General features: G+C 38.7%; 1 protein-coding gene across 3 annotated transcripts; it reads right to left on the reverse strand.

Annotated features, from left to right (window-relative positions):
- Positions 1-1,628: 1,628 nt before the first annotated feature.
- LOC108578918 (BAG domain-containing protein Samui-like) lies at positions 1,629-25,442 on the reverse strand. Of its 3 annotated transcripts, XM_017942337.1 has the most exons (3): positions 11,603-11,830; positions 11,220-11,445; positions 1,629-3,936 (listed from the first exon to the last, which is right to left on the reverse strand). In XM_017942337.1, exons 2-3 carry the CDS (start codon positions 11,289-11,291, stop codon positions 1,786-1,788), a joined length of 2,223 nt encoding a protein of 740 aa, XP_017797826.1. In that variant the 5' UTR covers positions 11,292-11,445; positions 11,603-11,830; the 3' UTR covers positions 1,629-1,785. The 3 variants fall into 3 exon arrangements, with proteins under 3 accessions (XP_017797826.1, XP_017797824.1, XP_017797825.1); XM_017942335.1 differs by lacking the exons at positions 11,220-11,445; positions 11,603-11,830 and adding an exon at positions 25,196-25,442; XM_017942336.1 differs by lacking the exon at positions 11,603-11,830 and having other exon boundaries at positions 11,220-11,590.
- Between the last annotated feature and the right edge of the window lie 997 nt (positions 25,443-26,439).

The raw sequence follows: 26,439 nt of genomic DNA on the forward strand, positions 1-26,439 counted from the left end.
CGTCAGAAAAATACAAAATTTCTGGCTGAAAGCACGTGACCTCTACGGATACGTAAATAACATCATACAGAAAAGGAAAATAAAAAGAGAGAAAAAAAAAATAAGAACAAAAGACGAGAATAATGATGAGTATCACCTTGAACAAGGAACCATAAAATAATGCACCCCATGCCTCGTTACCATTTCTTTTCTTCCTCTTTTCATTTAAGAAGATTCTATAACGTCGTTCAACAGTCCAGAAGAATTATGTCAAGTGTTGCTTCTCAGCAACTTGAACGATTTTACATTAAGGTAACTTCGAACAGGATGCATCATTTCTCTTACAAGACGAACACATACGATCATAATATGTACACGGTTCGTACACTACACGCATGTCGTCGGTGACACCAGATGTGTTTAACGTAGGGTGTGTAAAAGTAAAATGTGACTCAAGAATCCACAGATTTTAGTTTTAGACTTCGAATTACTTGCACTTGTGTCGTAAAAGTAACTTTTTGTAAAGTAAAAGTGACGTAAAAGTAATTAAAATTACTAAACGCAAAGAATTATGGAAGGAAAAGAAACTTTCCTTGTCAACTCTTTCTTCTTCTTCTTCTTCTTCTTCTTATCTTAACATTATCAATCGAACTTTCTCTAAGTCTGTTTAACTCTTATAGAAAACATGATAGATTCTCGAATCACCCTCTTTTAAACAGCTTATATTACATTAACGCACGATAATCGTGCTTGAATTGTTCGGCAGATGCACAATAACGTTCGTCTCCAACATCCCTTAACGTGTTTTTTTTTTCTTTATAAAGAAACACCATCCCATTCGTTACATTAAAAAACTTCATGCAATCGTATTAAACCTCCTCTCAACCTCTCTAAAAGTTTATTATCAATACTGACCACATGTCAGTCTTGATAACGGTACAAAGAACACCAAACACTGATTGTTCCTAAAGAAAAGTTGAACGTAAAAAGAAAGCTCCCCCTCAAACGAGATCATCTCTCATCATCATCATTGTTTTATCATCATCAATATTCCCTTGCTATCATTCACTCGTCCACTGGTTGTTACATACCTAGTCAATCAGTGAACGACAGAAATAGAACGGTCTAATAAATAACGTTACTTGTTTAAAAAGAAAAAAAAAAAAAAGAAAAAAACAATAATTCTTAGCGGGGAAACCAATCGGTATATAAACTTTGACTTGTCGAATACAACCAAAATGGCGGCGAGCATTGCTGTTGTTGCAAGCGTGCGATACAATTTCGTGAGTATTTTACGTTCTTTCTCGTTCAAATGCAATGCAGCAGCGTTTTCGTACGATATTATGTAAAAGAAAAAGAAAAAAAAAAAAAACAAAAAATCTTCGATATTCGTTGCTCGAAGCGTCTCTTTACGCTAGAGACTACCTCTTTATCTTTTCCTTGTTGAACACACAAGTGTCGAAATTAATCGGACGAGAACGGAACACAACAGAAGAACGTATCCGGCTCGCGATTCGACGAACGATGATTGTGCGACTTTTCACGTCGATCCACGACGTTCCTCGTCTGATCGGGCACCAGAAAAAACAACGATCAGCGACAGGAACAGAAAAGAAAAGAGAGAAATAAATGAAAACAACGATCACGAAAGACTCTCTTCCTCCTCTTTTCTGCCCTTCTTTCTATTAGTACATGGTGGCTCTGTCCTGGCGATAAACGAAGCCACAGTAGCTAAGGTCCACCGTACATTTTTTGGTGCAATTAGAATTGTGAACAAAACTCTTTCCTCGTTGCCCAATTACAATTCTATTTTGCACTGGTCTCAGTGTTCTCCGGTGCGGGCAACGGTATTGGTTTATCGGACACCGGAGTCTGTTTCTTCGTCTTCTTCCCTTTTTTCTGGGATTTCGGCGACTGTTTCACATCACTGTCCACCTCCATCGTTTCCTCCACTGGTTTCTGTTGTTCCTCCTGAGTGGACTGTTTACCATCAGCCTTCTCTTGCTTCTTTTCCTTGGAAACGTTCGCGGTTTTCTTCTTCTCGTCAGAAGCAGCCGATTCTTTCTTCACCTTGGCAGTATTCTCAGCTTTCTTTTCTTCCGAAGAAACATTCTCCGTCTTCTTCTCCTCAGGATTATTCTCTGTTTTCACCTCCTCAGAGGAAACGTTCTCTATCTTTTGTTCAGAAGCATCCTCTGTCTTTTTCTCTTCAACAGGATTTTCCTGCTTCTGCTCCTGAGGAACGTTATCTAATTTATTCTCCTCAGTTACAGCAGCTTGCTCTGGACACTGTTGCACGTCCATTAACGTCACCTCCGGCTTCTCTGCTAGAGTCGTGTCCATAGGTTCACCAGAAACCTGACTAGACGTCTCCTGTGGCTCGTTCAACGTCTGATCATTGCTAGAATCATCTACTTTCTCCACAGAAACTTCGTTAGCCTCTTCAGGCTTCTTCGTAGGGGACGATGGACCAGGAGGCAGAGGAATAGGCTCTCTATTCTGTGCCTGCTCCTCGGTCTTCTGATCAACATCCATCGACTCAGGCTCTCCACCTTCCTCGACCTTATCAGACACCTCCTGATTCACCTCTTTCTCCTCTGACACTTTGACTCCAGCCTTTGATTCCAGCAAGCTGATCGTTTCCTGTATACTCCTTATAGCATTCTTACGCGCCTGTCTCACGTTATCCCTTCCCTCTGTCTCGATAACATCCAGCTTGATCAATTCTCTAGTGAGCATCTCATCTAGATAGATGTACTGCTTATCCGTCTTCGATTTTCCACTGTACTGTTTCACCTGCTCAGCCAGAGAATCGACCTCCTTCTGTACAAGAGCAACCCTCTCCAATGGATCCTTCGGAACGTTAGGTTTAGGCTTTGGTGGTTCCTGTTGTTGCTGTTGACTCTGCTGTTGAGGCTTCTGTTGCTTTGGTTGCTCGTAATGCTGTTGTTGAGGTTGCTGAGGCTGCTGAGGCTGTCTCTCGGTATACTGTTGCTGCTGTCTCGGCTGCTGGAAGCTATGAGTCTGTTGTTGCCTTCTAGATGGCTGCTCGAAGGTGCTTTGCGGTGGATAAAACTGTTCCTGGAAGTGTGGCGACCATTGGTGTCTTCCACCGAAGTGCTGGCCGAAAGGCGACGATTTCTGGAAATGAGGTGGCGTGTGAAACTGCGTTGGAGAGGTTTCCCTCCGGAAATGAGGCGGTGTGTGAAACTGTGTAGGGGAGGGTTCCCTCCGGAAATGCGGGTTCTCGTCGAAGCTTCTTGGTAGGACTGGCTCGTCTCTACCCTCGACGAAGATTGGAATATGCCTGACGTTGCCCTGTTGTTGCTGCGGTTGTGGCTTCTGTGGCTGTTGAGGCTGTTGCGGTTGTTGTTGCGGCTTCTGTTGCTGCTGTTGCTGAGGCTGATTGTGCTGCGGAGTGATATCTATCCTGGATACGTATCTCTGTGGCTGTTGTGGCTGCTCTTGCTGTTGCTCCTGCTGTGGCTGAGGATGCTGATTGGACGTTTGTCTATTCTCCGGTGGGGCAGACATCGAGCGTTGACCACGGTTACTTCTGTCGGCGTTCTCCATGTTGTGATGGTGCTGACCTATGTCCACCGTGTTACGCAATCCGTACTGAGGTATCTGTTGGCCTCTTTTGCCGCCACTCTGTTCGAAACTCGAGGATTTGTTCTCGTGTTGATTCTGATTACTGTCAGCCTCGCTATGGGAACTTGCGGCGCTGGCACCGCTGCTTCCGCTCGCTTGGCTCCTCGCGTCCTCGTCGGAGTAGCCTTGGTTGTTGTTCCGTCCAGAGTCGCGATTACGGTTGCGAAATGTGCCGTGAAAGGGGATGTCGCCCCAGGGAGGGCCCAGCAAATGGTCGGCGAACTCTGGATGACGGGCTGCTAAGTCGTCCAGATGGGCACGGATGTCACTGCGTCGACCCAAACCGTCGTCGTCGAATGGGAATCCCTGAAAATCGATTCATATCTGATAAGTCTTTGTTGTATTAAAAACGGAGTAATGTAATATTTTCGTTGTATCTGGGATATTTCTTTTTCTTTTTTTGGTAACACGTTCGTTTCCTAAACTCTGTCCGAGTTAGTTGGATTACACGCGTGCATTTTGCTACGAGAAGAATTTGTCTGATATGATTGAATTAACCCTCGGAAGGAGAATGGTTCGGTTGACTAAACAGGAGGCGGTGCTTGGGTCAGTTCGGACCCGTAATAACTATTGTCTTTTAGAGGCACGTTTGGATTTTAATCGTTTTAACATAAACAAGTGACTTCCATCGCGTGTCGACTATAGACACCGCCGTGCGAGGGTTAAGAGTGATGTTTAAGAGCGAGGAATTCTTCTTTGAGGACAGTGAACGTGTCGAACCTAGGACAATTTCTCGAAGTGTAGAATGAACTTTCTCTAAACAGAAATTTTTCTTCTTCTTTTCTTAATTTTTTTATTGAGCAGAAAATAAGTGAATTGTCGCTCTATTGTTGGAATTTTTCTACCGCAGAAAGCATCCTGGGATGAACAATGCTTACTTCTCTACGCTAAAGCTTGTCTCGATTACAATCTGTAAGTCATAAAGCCTGTTTTTCATTGCCGACGTTACACATCCTGTGCGAACCTTATCGAGACAAAAATGAATCAAGCGTGAAGTACACACGGTACACACACTTATCTCGTTAATTGCGTTCACTCCTCGGTCAAAGTTAGAAGAAATCGATAAGAATTTTAATCAATTACCTTTTGTATTCATTTCTTACAGGTACAAATACGATGTATTTTATAATCAACGCAGGTATCGCGATACCATGAAACAGAAAAAAAAAATTGGGGAAATCCCTATATAACGAAGAGCGATCCTCAATTAGATTGAAAATAATTTCACGGGGAATAGTCTTGTTTTGTGTTAGTTTTCTAGAGCTACAAATACGATATATTTGATATTTAACACAGATATCACGATACTATGGAAAAAAAAAAAAAAAAAAAAAGGGAAATCCCTAGATAACGAAGAGTGATTTTAAGTGATTCAGTTAGAGGGTTAAAAATATTTTCGCGGGGAATATGATCTCGGTGACAAGTATTCAACCCGAAGAAAATTCACGACGAAATTACATATATCGGTAATTCACACCATTTCACATAGAGCCGGTGAATTCTCGTGGGCGTGCTTCACTCGTGACGGCGTGTATTACGGCGTTTTACGTCACTAAAAAACTATATATAGGGCCGCGTAGATGTCTACACATTTTCCTGTACGCGTGTATTTCTCCGGCTTCACCCACGTGAAATAATTCGGTCAAGCCAGTCGTGACTTCCTTCGCGAATGGTAATGATCGTTTAGAAATTCGTGAAGCAACCTCCTTCCTTTCATAATCTATACGCTATACCTTTTCTCAAATACCAAGCTGAACACGATAATTGAAATATAGTTTCGAATCTAATCTCCACAATCTATACTCTATGGATTATCGTGAAAACATCTGATATCGATCTCTAATAAAAAGAAAAAGTATTAGGTGTACAAATTAATTCGGTTCCTTTTTTCACAAACTTAAATGTTGATTTACAAAAAGATCGAACACAATTTTCACGTTCAAAATGATCTCCATTATCTTAAACGACTTTTCTCTTTCTCTCTCTGAAAAAGTGCGACGATTTTGAGTCTGTAAAGTCTTCGAAACTTTCCGGAAAAAAAAAGACACCGAATTAATTTGTACACCTGGTATATCAATCTGAAATCTCCATTTCCCCAAGAGAACGTGCATCAAAATTTCGTGTAGTAAGAAAAAAAAGTGTCGCCACTTTTGATAGAAAGAACGCAGAGCCAGAAAGGAGAGAAAGAGTAATCGTGATGGAGTATAGAAACAGAAAAGTATCTGAAAGGTTTCCTTTCGTCTACTTCTGTCTGGCTGGAAAGTAAGTATAAGTACAGAATGCTTTCCGCGGTCTCGCTGCCTTTTAAAGCTGCCACCACGCTGCTCGTTTCCTCTTATGAATCATGCTCGCACGCTCGTTAAACGTTAACGTCTCTACCTGGACGTGTTTTCTAACCGTGCAACACGTCTTCCTTCGTCGTTAGATCGTCTTTTAGCCATGTTTGAACCACGGCTTAAGTCTATCATGGCTGAGATTCTTCGTTTGCAACTTATGTTTTTTTATTTTCTCCGCTTGTTCTCGTACGCGAATGAAATATCAAGCGGATAAAACGAGGAACGAGATGATGAAAATGGGACGAGTAAATTAGAAAGAAGATGATACCCGAGGGGAACCTCTTCCTCCTCCTCCACGAGGGAGAGAAGTTAACCGGAACGAAGTGTAAAGAAGCCTCGAAGTAATTCGCCAAAGGAATATTTGGCTTGCTATCTGGGATCGTTGTATTTATAGAATTGCCATCTGAATCAGCGATTCGATGAAGTAGATTCTCTTTGTTCCTTCTTTATCTCTCCTTATCTGTGCTCTTTCTTTCTCGCAAATTCGATTAGGATTGACCGAAAGGGTTAGCGTTTACCTGCTAAATATCCATTTTCTGAGAATTTCTTTTTCTCTCCGTTTTCGATCGGTATACATACAGTACGTGATCGATGAATTATCCTCGAAAATTGAAAAATCACCTAGAATTCTGTTATCTTTTTCATCGAAAAGTTCTAAGGAGAATTTGAATACTTCAGAGACAGACAGGATATGTACTCGCTTCCTGTTCGTGTAGTTATGAAACTCTGTTAATTATTACGGAGAGACAGCAGAGTTCCAGGAACTGTAGTTGAACTGCTCTGCATTGAATATTCATCCGTGAACGACATTCCGTGCGTTCCTTGCCTTGTATGACACTTTTCGTGACTTCATTGTTGTGTCCCTCCTCTTGTCACCGTGTGACGTCACACACTGCACGCCACCACGTGGGCGTAGAGTGTTATACGAGCAATTACGCGCATGCGCAATCGTACGATTGCTTCCGAGTTTACTCGTCCGATCGATCGACGATTTTTATGCATCGCGACGTTTTTAGGCAGTGAAGAATGTTAAATTTGATCGATGAGAAAATAGAAATGGACAATTACAACGACTGTGAGACAGAAATATGCGAGAGATTAATTTCGCTCTCGTTAACCACTTAGGTTAGAATTTAATTGACAACAAATTTCATCGACCGTAAGCGTTTATTCAATTTTTCAGTAATTAACCGAGGAAAATCGGTTCGATGTTTATTATTTTTACAATTGCAGCAGTGTAATTACAAAATATAGCACAAGTGAAAGTAAAATAAGTGAAAAGATCAGACCACGAGGGAGGCACGTGCAATTCACCTTTACCTCGAAATAGCTATCACGCGTGAGAAAATGCATCAGGATAAAAATCGACAAATACCAATAATTCTTGGATGAAAAAAGAATTCAAGACATCCCTTTTAATCGTATAAATAAAGTTTGGCTATATCTTTTATACGTATACTTTTCATATTATTTTATAATTCGACAGATTTACACTCGAAAATACTTCATCTCGTTGTCGTTTGCAAAACTGTGAAGTATTCTGAGAATTAAGGAAATTCGCATGACAATTGCAATAAATTTTCACGGGGGGTTGTGGGAATGCTAATTTTAACACGAGCGTTTCATTCGAACGAGACGCGCGCGCGTGTGTATAAGGACAAAGGACACTGAAAGGTAGCTGAAAAGTTCACGCGGCTATGGCTACCCATAAAACGGCAATCTGGGTGAATGTCAGCCGCGCCGCGGCTCGGTATAAGCGAAGAACTGTGTCATGGTCCTTTGAATCGGGCTCGCGACAGGCGCCGTCTTATAGTTATTTCCTCATTTCTTTGCCACAGGGTCTCGCGTGTTACGTGCCACCAAACATAAAAAACCTTTCTTAATTCTCGCCGTTAAATTCAGCGAGAAATTTTCTCGCTTGAAAAAGTCATTCAAACTTAATCGAAATATACAATTCGAAGAGAAAAAAGAACCGAAGAAATGATTTTCGTTCGATCGTCGAATAAAATTTCCCTAGAATTAGTCCCTACGATTTTCCCTAGAAACCGATGCAATTTATAACAAGAATTTCGAAATTTCATTTGTTAATTGTACAATCTTCAACAAGTGCACAGACAGACGACAGAAAAAGATCGAAGCTCTCAGATAATATGGCGACATCGAATAGAATTTATGCCGGGGAAAGAACAACTTCCAGTCTAATTTTTCTTCCGTCGGAGACGGATAGATAACGCCCACGCGACATCTGTCAGGACGTCATCGTCAATAGTATTAACTGTTTATCGAAACCGGTTTCTTTTTTTGCGGGAAAAGGGGCAGTCGATTAGATCACGGGTAAAAATACAGTGTTATCGTCTTCTCGAAAAAGCTGTGCACGCTACGGTGTCGTGTGAGAGTAATTTCCCTCTAGCTGGGGTTCGATTATACCTCACGTATAATTCGATGATGAGAAACTCTATATTTACATATGTAGCGAACTGCTTGAAATAATCGACTCAAGTACGAATAGATATAGTCGATTCAGATTGTTAAACACACAACGATTATTAACGCTGCTAATTGTTAATTTTTTTATTCAATTTATTAAGTTATTAATTATACATACAGATAAAAAGCAACACGTTGAAGCGAAGAAATTACATTATCACATTAAAGTACACAAAGCCATTCTGAAATTACAGAACAAGCTTCACTATTAGTCTCCCTTATGCCAAAAATCACGTATATGGTGTTTCACTGTTTCAGTAGTGTTCTGAATATGACTAAAGAAGGAGGAAACGATGAGAAATTATTTTATGGTTAAATTTCAGTATGAAGCAAACAATGTTCATCTCCAGAATGATCTGATTGAATTTCTATAATTTAGAGGCATAAGAGGGATCAATATCTTCTGTAAAATATGCACAATAATATGATACAGGACTGTATGTTTAAGAAAGTGAATTAACTTCGTGTGTAAGACAAATTATACAATTAGTCTTGCAACAGAATGTGAAGAAAATAATATTATTCGTCGTTCGAGTGAAATCAAGACACATATGAACCACTCAGAAGCCAAATTGACTAACTTCGTCAAATTAGATTTATTAAATTTTGTTTTATTTGCGAAGAATTAAGCACCAAACATGTTTCATACTAAAATTGGAATAATTGCAAAAAGTAGAGTTAATCATTTTTACTTCTGAGTGGCTCGTATATTACTTCGCGGAGAATACAATAGGATATTTCATGAAAACAGCGCCTTTATTTTCTCCTGATACTCCACACGTCCCCTTTAAGCGCCACCAATTTTTCCAAACTGGGAAAAAATTCACTGTTCGACCTCTATCCTTGTTCAGATGATTCTTAAATTAGAAGAACGGATGAATCGTGGTGATTGGAATACAATTTCAGGCGAAAAAACCATGTAGGGTCGCAGGATCTCGCAGCGAGCCTAATACGGCTGAGTGGTCGGACGTAAAGAGAGGAAATAAAGCGCGTAGTCAGCGAATGGACCGCGATTATGTTACGTTTTTCGTTTCGTTTCGTTTCTTCTCTCTCTCTCTCTCTCACTCATTTCTTTAAACGCAAGGGGAACGCGAGCCACGTCCTCGACAGAGAGAGAGTTAAAGAAACGTCTCCGTTTAGTTTATTATTAGCGTCAACACGCTTGTGTTTTGGAGAAATGGACCTTGTTCTAGGAAAACGTGTTCGAAACACTCGGGTTAGGAATGCTACGGTCCGTTTATTGACAAATGCTACTGCACCGACAATCTCTCAACGTTTACACCATTTCTTTTCTTTATTTGTTGCAAATTTTCGCGAGGATATTAAATACAGTGAATTTATGGTGAATTATTACAGTAGAAGAATATTAAAATGATGATAAAAATTGCGTTAGAAAAGTAGTGAAAAAATAGCAGTAAAAATATTTGTTAGTATACGTTCAAATATCGTAAAAGATGTTATGGGAATGCGACGAAGGTTGCTGTGAATCTGACAAGCGCTTGCCATGAACAGTGTCACTTCTAACCTCGATTCTCAACTGGCAAGTGAACTGAAGCACCAGTATACAGACAAGCAAAACGATGTATATAGCATACTTAACGTTTTAATACCGAGTTTTACTTTAACCTTAACGAGATAAGCGCCATTTTTTATTCTGTTTCAACGATGTTTTGCAAATCTTGCAAATACTCAACTCTTTCGACATCACACAATCGTAATTTGAATAAACTGATCGATTGTAAGTTCATATTTCATCGAATCTTATTTACCCTACATATGCTATTTGTTCCTTAAAATGTTTATTTCTCGAAGCTTTATGTTACACAGAAATTTACAACATCGTCTAGAACAATTAGAGAATCACACTTCCGGTTGATCCAGACGCGAGAAACAGAAAAAATACTTCGCACTTAATCTCGAACGGTATTAAAAAACAAAGTGTCGTGTAAAATTAGCAACGCCAAGCTGTCGGAGAGAAACAAATTTATTCCTCTATCCAGTCCATCCGGAGAAAGCGAGAAACCCACGGGCGGACAAGTTGCCGTTTTCGAAGCAACGAAACGCACGTCACTCTTCGCGAATTCTATTTCTAACTTCCACGCGATCTCGCGGAACGCAAGAAGGAAGGTCGAAGTCGACGTTACACGCAAAATCGAGAACATCGATACAGACACTTTTTACACTTTGCCTAACCAGCCTCGAAAACCCGTGAAAATAAAAAAATAAAGTCGATCTGAGAAATAATATTTAGAAAGAAATTCGGCGATCAAAGAATAAAAAAGAATAATATACAGAATAGCGATAAAAATAATGATCAAAGTTCGTTAAGTTCAATGTAAACGGGTGTAAAGTCACGTAACGGTGAAAATATGTAAATTTTCTTATGGATAAATAGAACGTTCGATAGATCGATAGCCTAGAGAAGGTGTTAGAATAAACGAAGAGGTGTATTGAATCTCGAACGATCTGGAAAAGTCTTGGCAAAAACGACAGAGTCAACTATATTGGTGGTTAAGATCGCATAATTCGAACCGCAGTCTTTGGCGCAATGTCTCGAGTCGATTAAACACAGGCTTCTTATATTATTCTTCTCTCCCGATACTTCGACCTAAGTTCGATTATCGAATATCGAAACGTTGATTTTCGAACGGTGCGGACTTAACCTGTACACGCCCGATTCGGTAATATTCGGCCCGATTTTTATTACGCGTTCGTCAGGTACATTGCAATGGGAATGGCAACAAAAAAAACAATTACGCCACTTACGGGGAACGGACGGTCCAAATCAATCGGGTCCCCGAATTCGGATGCTGTGTCCACGATGACAGGCGAGTCCATTTTCTGGACCCTCTGATCCGTGCCTGATTTCGAATACGTGGTGTCCCTTTTTATATATCTCTGTTTCTCTCGGGGACGAAACTTTTAAATAGGCTGGTTTTGTCGCACCCACTAAGAGGTTAAGTTCGCGCTTCTTTGCTGTTAAGCTCTCACTCTGCAGGTTAAATGGTATTTTTTTATTTTAATCAGCCAAAAAGCTCACTAAACAACAGTGCTGGCGTGTTAACGAAAGGCGAACGAAAAATTAAACGTTTTAACTGGCAGAACACACTCTTGTTCTTTTTTTCTTTTTAAGGATCTTTCAAAATTACCGAGAGCGCAAAGTGTGACAGTTGACTTTATCCTCCTTCCTTCGATCACTCTTCTGTACTGTCTGTCTTCTTCCTTTTCGTTATGTAAGAGGACAGACTCTCGGTGTCACTCGTCTATTCCTCGCACTACGTGTCACACACTCGCGAAACGAGGTTCTGTGTCTTTTCAAGGAACTGTTCTCGAGAAAATCGTTTAGACGCACGCGTTTCACCACGCGCTCCTTCCAAGTCAATAACGAAACTGTCAGCGCGCTCCCAGAGCAACTTAAATATATTTGTTGTGTGGGTCGTGTCGGAAGCCACGTGACTGGCGAACCGAACGCAGCCGAAGCCGACCGAGAACGGCCGAACGAACGCGCCAGAGGATGCTAGAACGTTCGTTTTCGTTTCGCACTTTCGAGAAATTGTTTGTTTTTCGCGCGCTTGTACGGCACGCGACGTTGACAACAACTGAGAAGAAATTGGATTATGCTCCTTTCAAATGATAATTCTGTCGATATATGTTGAAATTCGATAATCTTTATCACTGATCCTTGAAAATGTATAATAAGCTCTGCTGAGTGATATGTCATCACCATTCAAGAAACAACTTATAGCATATGTTAATAAAATATATATACGATTTTATATAACTTAGCAATCTTGATTTACTTTCAAATTTCATTTTCGAATTTGTAGCAATAAAAGAGAATTTTTAAATGATATAACTACTTCACCTACAGTATAAAGAATACCGAAAATAATTTTCTTTTTCGTTCAAACGGAGTTGAAATGAAAGTGATTTATTATCCATACCAACTTTGGCCAGTATTGTCGAGTTTTTCCAGTTTTCGTTTTACAATCAACCTGCCAGGCAAGGCTGTGCTCCGGACTTGTTTACCTATATCCTTTTATAGTAAGCACCAATTCCCTTCGCGTGTTTGTATTCCCATCCGAAAAGTTGGTCAACTCGCTTTCTTGTAGCGTTACCGATCATTCCGCTATATAAATAGATCCTTGCAGGTTAAATTCGAGTTTCAATCGCATTATCACCCGCAAAGTTCTACCTACGTTTTTTTTTATTTTCATTTAATATTAACCGTGAATCACTTGGTGCATGTATAAATAGACCGTATCTGATTCAAAGGTACTGCTTCATCGTGAAATATATAGATCGCATATTGTGCCCAATAAGAACTAAATCGAGCGGTTAACAAACAAAACCCATGTATCAACGAATTGTATTTTTAGAATTGGCCGAATCCTAAATAGAATCACTCCTGAAACTCTGATACGATCCTGCTCACTCTATATTCGACGTCAAGAGTTACCAGCAATTTTAAGTGGTAACTGAAGAGCTCTTCATGACCGACGTAGAAATTTCAAAGAACAGTTCCAACAGGAATCTAACCCCATCGTTATCAAGCCATGATTAATGGCAATTTTATGTTCCATATTTGTTATTTGAGCATTCCAGGAAGCATTTTGTCAGCTGGTAATTTATGTCAACTTGACCTTTCGATTCTCGACCGTGCTATCAGTAAAACACCAAAGAGTCCGCCATCGAATATTAGTCATACAATCGCAAAATTTGGCCGTGCTCCAGAACTCTTCTGCCTGCCGTGAAAATACGTGTGCAGGTCGTGCGGCCAGGTATCATGCATACACTTCACGATCAAGATGTTGCGTCCTGACGTGACAATAAACCGAGACTTTGCTCGTCTGTGATTTAACTTTATTGAGAATTAATTACAAAATTTCGTCGTATATTACTCGTTTTCCTCTTAGAAATAAAAATACATGAATTTTCCTCGAACAATGAAATTTCAACTGCACAGTCAACCAAATAAATAATTTCCGACTAGCTTGATTCGGAAAATTCTTCTATACTTACAGATTTATCAATCGTTTAAGTCCAATCGGTAATATAGAACTCTAAAATGGCTGTCACGCCAGTAAACAATTCAGGACAAGTCTATTTAAAGCCATGCATTAATCGTTTTTCAGGTTGACTGACACAACGAAATTCCATGACTCAATATTCCTAAAATATCCAATGATAACTAATGAACAATTAATTTAGAACAGTAGCTTCGTATCAATCACAAGTTGATCGTATTCCGTGGCGACTGAGAGTGACATAATGGTATGGTATACGTCTATGTTGCTCGGTTATGCCATTGAGATGTAATTAATGAGATATAGAAGCCTTTGAGATGATACTCGACGGTTGGACAAAGGCCAAGCGCACTAGGAACAAGGTTTCATAATCTAATGTGCGATTTTAAATCGCCCTTCGGAAACTTCCCCTTTCTGCGAACATCTTTTCCGTAATTTATTTAACAAATGTGTATTAAATTTCTTCGGCTTTTAAAACATCGTTAACAATATCTTATGTTTACATAGAATTTAAATGAACTTTAAGCTCTAAAATGTATGTACTTCAATGTTACCTGGATTGGTGCTTCATAAAAATGCCTTTCGAGATGAGGAATAGGGAAAAGCGACTACTATTATAAGCATGATCCATAGCGGTGATAGCGTGAAACTGATAATTTGACGATAACTTGTTGATCCTGTAATCGCAATGTTAGTAATTACTTGTATTGCTTTTTCTTGATTTTTTTTTAATAATTCCTTTTGCTTTTGTATTTTTGTATTTTGCGCCTTCGAATATGCATCGAATATGAGCATTTGTACAACACACATGCATAGAAGTTGCTTTTTATTTTACAGCGATAATGTTATTTGTGTGCAACGAAATAAAAAATTAATTAAAATTTGTTACATAAGATATTTATTCGTTTTTTTTTTAACAAATATTTAAAACACCCACTTAGAGCTTTCATACAAAAGTTAAAGTAACTCATCGCAATAATGATAAGAAAGCAGAACTATTGCATCACTTTTTATTCAAATGCAAACATCTCCGTAAGAAATATTTTTTTTCATATTTTATAAAGACACAGTTTTGAATTAAAAATTAAAGTAGGTTAAATTTTGCCTCACTTTTTCAATTACATTTCAAGGCGAACGTTAATCACAACACGCAGACAGATTTCAAATTGAAGAAAGAAAAGAAGTACATATTTGAGATCGACTTACGAGCAACGTCACGTACTTAATAACAGAGTGAACGAGCACGTGCTATAGCCTCGCGAAACATCGAGTAAGACTGCCGTCACGACTACCAAGGTGTAATCTCATCGATGCATCGTAAACCCAGTTTCCCGTGGAATAATTTACACCGTGACGGAACCGGATCGAAACTTTCGACAGTCTCGAATGTTTACATTGCACTCGACAATAAGCAGGAAACACAAATCGCATTGCACACTTCCCCGAACATGTCGATTCGCACACACACGGTCACGCAACGACAGTTTGCTCGACAGATGACTCACTTCACGTTCCCCTGCAAGATACGAATTATATAATCGATTGGGTAGCAATACATCAGAGAACTGCCATCCGTGGGTTTCGTAAAATTCCAACCGTGAATGCTGCACTTCAACGTGATCTCGAGAATAAGCGAGATCTATCCGATAATACTTTACGCTTCCACGTACCAACAACAGTGATCTTTCTACTTTTCAGATGTTTCGAATTAGACGTTCTGAATTATCGTTCAAGGATTCCGCAGAATTATAAAAGTTCGATGGAAATAACAACCGAAGGAAAATGGAACGTTTGTAATTCTGACAATACGATCACGTTATACAATTACGTTGTTCACGAGAATTTTTAATTTGACCAATGAAGACTTTTAATATTTTCAGAACAACCGTTCAACACGGTAAATTTTGATTTCAATTGTGGAAATAAATGGCACATTGATAATTGAAGAGAGAACGTCAGTGCCGTGTATACACGAAAGGTACTCTGTAAACCCACGAACATTTGCAGTAATACTTATGTCGTATTTTGCGGATTAGCGAATTGCGTGTTCTGACGAGTTGCCATTCGATTTCAAGATGCGACGACAGATGACACGACTGAATACGAAAAAACTGTAAAATAAATGTTATCTGCAGAGCAACGATCAGATTTTCTCTAATCACACGATCATTTACTTTTGCGTTAATGATGTTATTAATAGTAGGAAGGGAGAACGATTTTTTCATGGGGAGGATAAATGAACACTTCTTGCGTAACGTAACTGTGAAACGAATCGTGAAACTACCGTTTCCACTCGTTACATGGAACAACTGAAAGGATTGGCGCCTAGTAAGATGCGAGTTTTGAAGTTAGACGCAGCTGCCCTAGTTTTTAGCAGGGGCGGATTTTACACGATCCAAGACTGAAATATAGAACAATCTATTCTGTTTTATAATATCCTTCAATTGTAAGTAAAAATAATTACAAAAACCGTATTTTATTGTTCGATCATTATAACAAAATATTAAATGGAAGAATAAACAAATTCGTTTGGAAAAAAGAATTTTAATCATTGTACGCCGGGTTCTAATGTTTGTTTCTGCGCAACTGAATGAGAATTAGCGTCGGTTCGACTGACTTTAGATACCTATCAGCTAGTACAATCTCACTTACGGACAAAATCGAAATGAAATTAAAAAGATTACTTCTATTAACACATTTACAAAAGTGGGATAATTTGTATTAATTTAGAGTGGGCTACTTCGTAGTAGTTAAAAAAAAAATAGTTGAGCAATAAAAAATTATACATTTTACAATGGGAAAAATTGAATTTGCTTCGATTCGTTGAAACGATGACACAACAGGTTAACCAGCTGTCAAGAGAAAATCATTCTAGTACTTACAAGTCATTGCAGAACTTTTTACAGAATACTTAAACACGAGATGAAAGTTAAAGAAACTGAAGCTATCGGAAAAAAATGTCGAGAAAGTGTTTCACCAAAAAATTTCTCCTTATAACGATATATTGTAAATTAAAATGTTCTGAAAATATTAGATAAAAAGATTTGCTTGATACTCATTCCATTTTTTTTTTTCATTTTCATTCTCGATATTGATATAAAACATTGATAATCTGCCACAAACAAGGTGCACACTATATGATTGTTTTTTGTGAAAAGTGATGCCATCTAACGGTACAACAAGGAAGTTGTAAACATATAATTATGGTATAAATAATTAAAATTTTATAATTATTCTACGCTATGAATGAACAAATTATTGATGACAATCTAACGAGAATTATTAGTAAAATATTAAAATTCTAAAATACTCTGAAAATACTAAAATTCAATTCTAGCAATACCCAGCAACTTATTAATAGGAGCAAAATAAAATTCCAATTGAACTATATTCTTGCATTTCACTGTAAAAGTTCACCAAACCTAATGTAATAGCTTCAAACAGATTTCTATTCGAGTCAATCTTAATCTAAACCAATCTTTCACAATCATAAGCATCAGAAGAAAATGCAGCCATTAGGAGAATCGATTCATCGAATCGTAGATCGCGTGATTCGACGCGAGTGTCCGTTCAGTCCCGTCTTTAATCTCGCTCTTCGATTCCGTTCATGCGTCTCGATCACTCGCACGATCATCGATAATGACGATCGATGATCTATGGTGATCGATAGGAGTGCCAGGAGCGCATGAGGCCCGAAGAAGTGACCGGACTCACCGCTCACCGATGATAGCAGTCCGACGTTTCGTGACGTCATTAAGCTTGATGTAGACAGGTTCCCTTATAGGCACCGCATTCCTCTACTATACGTACTATACATATGCATATATTCAACGTGCATACTCGCAGGCATGAGGCCCGCGTGCGCTCCATTATGTCCAGCGAAAGCAAAAGTGCTACCACGTGCCACGTATGTATATAAGGTGTTTTGCGTAACACGTTACTATCTCTTAAGTAAACTACGATGCAAACAATTGTTTTGTGAAAGTTCTATGATAGCGGAGATCACGTAATTTGTAAAAACAATTTTTAAATAAAAAATACCAAAATGTACGAGAGGGTAACCGGCTATTTAAAAAATAAAAATGAATATTATGCGCCTTTAAAGTTTGAAGTTTACGCCCTGTAGACACGTCCAAGGCGCGACTATCGGCAGGATATAGCGTAACGTTGCCGCTCCGCGAATGAATGTTACTAATTATAATTTAATGTTACTACTATTGATTTAGATGTGTAAACTATGCATCAAGCATTTAGTATGAATGATACGATCGATCGTACCATAAAATCCGATTTATCACGTCAAGCAGAATTTTGCTGTTATCGGGAAACTGTTTTATCTTGTACAGATAATTCAGCACTCGACAAAAGATGCATTAGCACAAAAATTTATAATTATTTGTAAGATCGATACAATAAAACTTATCTACAGATTTAAGAAGACAATTACTAACAAATGATATATAACTTTTCCTCTCTCTCTCTAAACCAATAATATTATACAACGCTATTAGCGCCACTAAGCTTTCTTTTCAAAATTACCAACAAGCGCTACCGACGCTTTACCTCAAAAATTATTCTTTCTACACTCTTAATGCTACATAGTGCCGCCTTATCAACCTACTAAACGTTCATTTGTACACCTATATGTATATCCAATTACACAATCGTTACAACTGATTGCAATATCGTAGACTAATTTCCAGCCTAAGCGTAATAGCCCTCTCATGCTAAGTGGCTAATTAACCGACCGACTAATCGTTTACATAACCTTATTTATATAATACATGAAATATAAATAATGCAACAAAATTTTTCTAATTGCACGTTTCAAATTGTTCGAAGGTATTGTTTGAAAATAGGTAATAACGAAATATTATGCCGGACTACATTTACCGTGACTATATGGGGTATAAATAACAATGTTCAGCGCCAGCACTTTCGCACGGAACTGCGCCACGTTCCACGCGTGACGAGGCGCTACGTGCACGTGCATTCTAGCGATCGAAGAAGAGTGAAAGGAAAAGTGGAGATTCCTACTACAGCTGAGCGTACATACACTCGTGATGCTCCATTGATACAACCTGTACAGTTTTAACGCTTCGGTCAACGCCACGTTCCTACATTTTTATCGTACCCTTTGTACTTCTAATATCGACGCGTCTCCGTTCAAAAAATGATGGCGCCATTATTTGAAAAAACAAAAAGGCTACATTTCTGTTACATCGACGATTGATCTTTGTTAAATCAAGCTAATAATTAACGCATCAAGATCTAATCGGTGTCTTCGAATTTTTGCTTGATCGCATGCAGCGAAAAGGGTGAAAAATCAGACGTTCGTTTAACGAAGATCGATACGGTGTGCTCGGGGTTATACTCGAGACAATTGTAACTGATACAGGGCGTGGCGATAAAAGCTAAAAGCACGTTAAAAGCTTGGAAGTTCAAGGTATTCACCATCGACACCGATATTACTCCGTACAAATAGAATTTTCCGAAATTTTTAAAAATACATAAAAAGAATTATTCGAGAAAATTCAATCCGGCTGTTTCTAGAATTAAATCCGCGGGTGATGGTGCTTCTCGGAAAGTGTGCAAGAACATGATCGCAGTAATGTTACACCGGCATTGTCATATCCACGATGTACGAACAGAAATGATCGTCGAGATAAAGCACACAGCTGACTTTCGATGATTTAGTTCTGAAGATTGAAGCGGCTGAAAGGCTGAAGCAATCAACGAGGGATTCGCGAGGCACTATTAATCAATTCGCTAAGTATCGTTCGTTTAGAGGTAGTTTAAGTACTACACTTCTTCTGCATGTGAATACAAATAAAAAAACAAAGTGCAAATTGAACGAGACATTACTAAATGATCAGTTTCACTATAATTCTATCGATACACTTTCTTCACTTGCATCGACGAATTTGCGATTTTGCAAACTTTTATACCATCGGTCGGTGAAATCGCGTTTCATTGTCCTTCAAGAATTTCTCCCGTTTCTTAAAGATGCGTCAAATAAAAGTGAAATATTCGCAAGTTCTGTATAAATTCTACACGTGAAACCATGCATTATGCATAAGTGGTAGCAATAATCCTGCGAGTAACCGCGACATGCCACTCCCATTATGAAGAACAGCATTGTAACGAGACGAGCGGTTGATTGAGCTGAATTTCTCGCTTTCTTTTTCACGAAAAAGATGCGATGCATCGCTATCGTAAGTGTAACAGGTACATTTTGCGATACAGAATATCCAAACAATTCAAATTCGAGTTATCCTACCCTAAATAATTCCATCCTTTCAAAGGTTGCAAATAATTAAAAAAAAGAAAAGAAGAAAAAAAAGGGTTTCAAAAATTTGTTTCTTTCATCGTTGTCCCTGTTGAGGAATTTCACGTTTTCACTGATGCACAATTCGAGGGTAGTATATTTTTGCTGCTTGTTGGAACATCGCCTCGAAGGAGTATACATTGGTCAATTTGTCGAAATTCCTTGCACGAGACAAGCCCTTTCCCTCCGAACGATTCGCAGAACGGACCATAAAGCAGATAGGAATGCTGCTTCATGAATGACGCTTACCAAGGAAAGTGGAAGGGATAATCAAGGGTCCCGGACGTAGTTCTCGGAACGGAGAAAGAGAGCACTTTCAAGATGTCCCTTTCTACGCGCGATGCAATCGCAATGACTCCCGTGAGTCACCGCATGAAAATTACAGTGGGTCATCGGCTGGAAAACCTGAAGAAAGTTCCTACTAACGAGCTTCATTCAACCGACGAATTTTCTTCGTGAAATGAAGATCAACGGAAAATTATAATCTTCCCTTCTTCGCTGTATTCTCGTGTAACACGAGGATATACTTACTACATACATATACGACACTAGTTTTCGAGACGTGGTCAATAAAATATTTCATCCCTATACTTCACCTCCGAGCTACCGTCTGAATGACGTTTTTCCAAGTCGATATTCCGAAGGGAGCGGTGAATGGAAACCGTAAAAAGACGGTGGAAAATCGCCTAGCGCGACAGGAGTAATCTTTCCAAGGCAAATATTGATGCAGGGACCAGACGAATGGCGCGACTACGTTCTACGCGACGAACCACGGATCTTTATCTGACGTGCAAAATTGTGCCTACGTTGAACACATCGAACGGAGGGGGAAAAAAAAATACGAAATTTATGAGAAGAAGAGGAAGAAGAACGAATCTCTATCAACGAATACTCCGTCGGTTGTTTTTCTTGTTTAAAGAAATGCATGCAACAGCGAAATAGCATTGGCGATCTTTAAACAGAAGCAGAGTGTTCAAAGACGCAGGAACGTTCTCGACGGCGACGTCGCCGACGCCGAGACCTCTCAAAATAGCCGCCATTGATTCTCGCTCGCCATTCCAGAGGAAGAACCGTTCGATCCAAAATAATCTGTCGATTCGATCCGTGACACTTCGTACACATCCGATCGTTCAGATATTGTTGCATTAGATACCCTTTAATTAAATTTTCAGATACTCTTCTATATAGACTATCGCTAAGGCCACACTTCAGACAGCGATAAAATAGCTTAACTAATGACATTAGATACTTAAATACTTCACGTTCCATTCTCCATCTGTGAAACGCTATTTTCTCGGATCAACGCGGCTCTCTCACTTGGAATACGACAAAATGATATTTCGCGTAGAATCTTCTTTCTGTGAATAGAACGTCGTACGATGACAATTCGAAGGCTCTTACAAGCCAGCCTAATTGCTGTCAATATCCCCCATTCGTGGAGAACGAACGGAATGCATCGAAAGAAGCGTGTTCCCCTGGCGCTTACAATCTTATCGACCGATCAATGAAACGTTTTATCGTGAAAGACGCAGCAGAAGGGCCTGTAGCGTGGCTGTCGTGTTGAATAAGTGGTAAGTCATCTCTCCCCGGCGGACATTTGGCAACAAACACGTTATTTCTGGGTCCTTTGCCGGAGTGTCTGTGCTCTTTTGAAAAGCCAAACGATACACGGTATGCAGAGCGAGAGTGCTTTCGAGCCTAGAACCGCGAAAGCCCACCACACGTATACCATATTGATCTCATTTCGTCTCGTAAACCGGCATACGTCGTCACACCCTTCGTCGTTCGAAAGGGGCGTTTAATGCAATCGGGGTGATTTTAATAGCCTGCCCAGCTCTACCTACACTTCTACGTATTCCCCCTATCCTCTCCCCTCTAGGGAAATACGTTCGGGTTCGAGTGGGTCCTTTTGGACAGAAACGCTAGGAGGACCTTGGTTGCACACTTGGCAGACTGCTGGCCGCTATTAAATAGTCGGCTCGTACTCCATCATAACTACTATTACGACTCGTACCCTCGTATCTTTGACGAACAGACTGGAGAGGCTTGACTTGATGTGAAATTTTTCCTTTTCCCCTTCGTCCCGTCTTTCTTATTCCACGATTTTTTGCAGACGTAGAAAGAAGGAACACAGCATCCTTAAATGAAACGTTTTATTCGATAAATTCAAATATTCGACGTGAAAGTTTGAATTGTTATTGAGAAACAGAACTACATATTTTGGAAAGGGTACGATGACTAAGAAGGAAGAAGAATTATTACGTGAATTCATAATATCCTCGTGGGCCACACTGTGGTATTAGAGACACATTTGAACATTCCAGTGAAAGAGCCTTAGGATCGGTAGTTTGTCGAACTCTAGAAAAATAAGGATCTTTATGTAAATGTCGAATTCCTGGTACCTTTGTAGAATTCTTGTTTTTCAAATTCAACCGAAAACGTTCAGAAGAAGAATCTTTTATGGAAATTAGAAAATTCTATATTCCAGTACCATTGTTACCATACTGCACACTTCGTAGACCCATCAACTTGCAACATTCTAATCCGTTTTGTTAAACCAACCTGGTGGATCACCTATCCAAGAATGAAAACACACTTAAAATTCATCATCGACGAAAACTCTTCCAATTTCCGTCTGCCAGCCTACGATCAGAGGGGTCTATTTTCAATCATTCCTTCAAACCTCACCTCAAAGCGCGAAGAACGTGATTTCCGTTCCCTGCAACGAGTTATCGCGTCGAGCTATACCGTCCGTCTCGTCCATCTCTCCGTGTGCTTCGATGTGATCGTTGGCTGCGTTTAAAGTATAGCTTTAACGGCGCTTTCGAGGTAGCACCGGCTGTGCCAAGAAAGCACCACCACGGCATCTTCTCGCGTATTTTAAGTTGTAAAGCACGTGCCCCGAATGGATCACGAAACGTTGCTTGCCTCGAATCTGAAAGTCAATCGCCTCTGTAAACGTGGTCCCTTTACAACGATCGTAAGACTCGCGACAATAAAACTCCAGTGGATGTCAAATAACCCGTACGACGTCGTATCGATCTTTATTCTGAAAAAGTTGTGTTCGTTGTATTTTTCGACTTTAGACAATTCTCCTTTATATATATATTCTCTTATATATATGTATATGATTTATTTATCGTTTATACGGGAAGAATGTTACTTCGAAATATTATTTATTATTTATTAAATCTTAATTCACGGAACACTCGAAGGAAACGACAAGATGTAATTAATTGTCATTTGAATGTTTCGTTGGAATCTTTATTGTTCAACGATAAATTTATCGTATGAGCAAGATTAAATTTTTCCACAAGAGCAAAGATATCGTTACACTGTTTACTGATAAAACGGAAGCGGGAAATATATATTTTTTTTTACCGGAGAATGAATCATTTATCGAATTTCTCGAGGAGAATTCCTCCATTTTACCGCAGCGGATCAGACCATTTCATAGGACGATACTCATTATATCTCTAATCTGATTATCACAATTCACAACGATTTTCAAAGTTAATTCGATTTATCGATATTTTGCTTCTTGTTAAATACTAGATTCTCGATCGAAATCAAATGAAATGAGAGCGTACGAAAATGGAGGGAAATCCATCTGAATTATCACTTCTTTTTTTTCTTTTTACTTACTTTTTGCACAAACAACTTTAATTCCAAAATAACCTGATCATTTTGACAACAAATTTGTCGTCACTAACACACTAACCACGAAGTATAAGATTTTTGAATATCTTCAAAGTTGAAAAATGACTCTAACCTGAAATTTTTCTCGCCAATAGCGCCAAATGTGGCGAAAAATGTAATCAATGTAATGGACGTAGTAAATTCGATCGATATTTTCAATTTCCTATTTGGTCCCCTGAACTCCTTGTATTGGCGGTGAAAAGGAAATGAAACGATGAAGGGACCGTTAGAACTTTTCGATCCTTTCCTTCCCTTGCTATACGACAAGTAACGATGATTGGACTCTGCTACTCCGGGAAATAGGCAATTTTTACGAGCTGCCGAACAAGGGGAAACGAGCACTTTCGGTCGAACGAGCAGATCAGTCTCGTTATTTGACAACAGATTTATGTGCACATTTCGAACAGCTTACTTGTTCCTTTATTTCACTTGAAACAAGAAGCACATGGCACCCCACAGTAAACCTTCATCACTTTTTAAGAAGAGGTTCTAACTTAAAAATTAAGATTAAGATATTTCTCTGTACTCCGAAAAATCGATATCGACAGTAGATAAAACAATTATTTTTATATTTTTACACCAATTATCCAATTTTTCATCTTTACACATATGAGTTGCACAATTTCACATTTTATTTTGCATGAATATTAAACCAGTATATGTAGATATTTTACTGTAGCATTCAACATTAATACACAATATCTCCATTATCAGTGGATCACGAAAATAAGCAAACATTAACCTAACTTGTTTACATGAAGGTAAGGTCACTGTTCGAATCGAGCAATGTTACCACGTAGAAACGTCGAGAGGATAGGAAGCATCCACTTTGGATAAAAATTGTTGCCAAATATATCCCTGCTGCTTCAAATGATGAAATTACTACGCAGAGCGCGCAAAAAACGCAATAAAATGATTGGAAAATTTTAATAGTGCAAATACGACTGTAACGGTCACGAGACCGCCATAAACTATGATAATTGGCTCGTTGACAATGCGGAACAGGTGATTCGGCACAATGAACAGCGGATTCTCGCAATGTTAAAACAGGTGTAGAGAAAATGCTAATTACATAAAATTAACCAACGATAATCTACATATGAAAAGATAAATATAAAAAAGCAAATAATATCGTACCATAAAACGACTACACTTGCATTCCTACGCATTTTTATATTTCACAAGACGTACTTCGCCGGATTCCGATAGCTAAAAACAAAATGCTTTTTTTTTCACATTTTTTGTTCCTGAAAATATCGAGTTTGCGACAAGAATAACCGGCAAGCAGAGAAAACTAAATACATGCCGGTGAAACGACGTAGAAATTGGGCCACTCTATAAATAAAGAATTTTCGTACAACGATGTTCAAATCGTGCAAGGAGGAATAAATTTGAAACGTTACAAAGTGTCTCTTTGAGTAAATACAAAAAAACAGTAATTAAAAAATCATTTCTTAAAAAGTTATTTCAAGTCCGTTACTATACTCGTTAAACTTCATAAATAAAAAAAAAAATAATGGCATTAATGAGTGTTGTAATAAAAAAAATAACCTCGACTAAAATAAAAACAAAAAAATCTGCACAAAGATTAAATTTTTATTAAAGAATTATCATTTATTCCTCTCACTTGTGTAATTTCATTTTAATACACTCGTATGTACTACTATAAAAAGAAGGGACAAACTCACCCTTGAGAAGGCGGAATGTCGTTCGAAGGGGTCCCGTCCCGATCTATTACTCGGCTCGAAGAATGACTTGCTGTCTTCGTCGAATTGCTGCTTAATCTCTTGCAGAAGCTCGTCGCCGGATTTACCACGCAGTTTGTCGCCGAATTTCGGCCGATCGCGAAAATAGAAGGACATATTTGCGTGTTTTACGCACGCACAAGCGTTTCATGCACACAATCCGTACGTTGCACTTGTTGTCTCGTTAGCTCAGCACGGAGTACCAAAATTAACTCGAAATAGCGTTTATTCCCTCACGGAGGTCACAAAACGATCCCTCATATAATCCCCCGACGAGGTGTTGCGCGTGACTGAAAGCTCGCGCCGAATCATGGCGAGAGTAATCAAAGATCGCGCCTGCGTACCCCGTCCGGTGTAATCGTGCCTTTTCGGCATGAATTTGAACGCTCATTGGCCCGTTTTTGATCGTCGACCAATCACGACAAGTGCCGTTGCCACTGATTTATCTCGAAGAATCTTGATGTACGTTCCGATGCACACGACTTGTTACAATCTAAATTTAATCGATAGCTAATTTAAGTTTTGTAGATTTTTTTTATTTATAAACCACCATCGGAACGTCTCGCGTAATACGTTCATTTATTGCAACGCAATGAAGCATAGCATTAAAAAGAATCACGTTCCACTTTATATAATGATCGATAAATAAATAGTATTACGTTCTCCCTTCTTTGTTACTCGTTGTCTTCTAAAAAAGTAGAATTTGTTGTATTTTATTGTTTGCATCTTATGAATAAGTTCATTATACCGTGTTCACATATTATTATAATGTATAAAGTGTAAAAAAAATTTCCTTTGTAAACATTAATAAAAAGGTGATTGTGATAGATTTCAACATAAAATAGTTACGTTTTACATTAAATTTTGTGGTAATTTTAGGTTTGTCGTGTATTTCATTCTATATGTTTATCGTCGATATATGTATACGTATGCATCAAAAGTCCTCACGTGGGCATATGTGTACAATTTCCAATAGATTACATGATATAAACTACAGTAAGCTGATCTTATTGTTGTGCAATTTATAAAAAATGTTATTCTATTGTGATTCTTACATTCGTGTGTAATCGATTACTACTGTCTATAATCTTTTCAATTTCAATTTCATTTTAATATTTGTCTAACCTAATAAGTTATAATAACCGATCTTTCAAAGGTAAATGTTAGGCTTTATTATTTTTATTTTA

This window comes from Habropoda laboriosa, unplaced genomic scaffold (genome assembly GCF_001263275.1).
Source record: "Habropoda laboriosa isolate 0110345459 unplaced genomic scaffold, ASM126327v1 scaffold62, whole genome shotgun sequence".
Classification (NCBI taxonomy): Eukaryota; Metazoa; Arthropoda; class Insecta; order Hymenoptera; family Apidae; genus Habropoda; species Habropoda laboriosa.

Excerpts from the sequence above, each read along its gene's own strand:
- LOC108578918 (XM_017942335.1), bottom strand. The coding sequence starts at position 25,369 with ATGTCCTTCTATTTTCGCGATCGGCCGAAATTCGGCGACAAACTGCGT. Across the intron at positions 3,937-25,195 it reads GACATTCCGCCTTCTCAAGG|GGATTCCCATTCGACGACGA; the intron begins GTGAGTTTGTCC and ends ATCGATTTTCAG.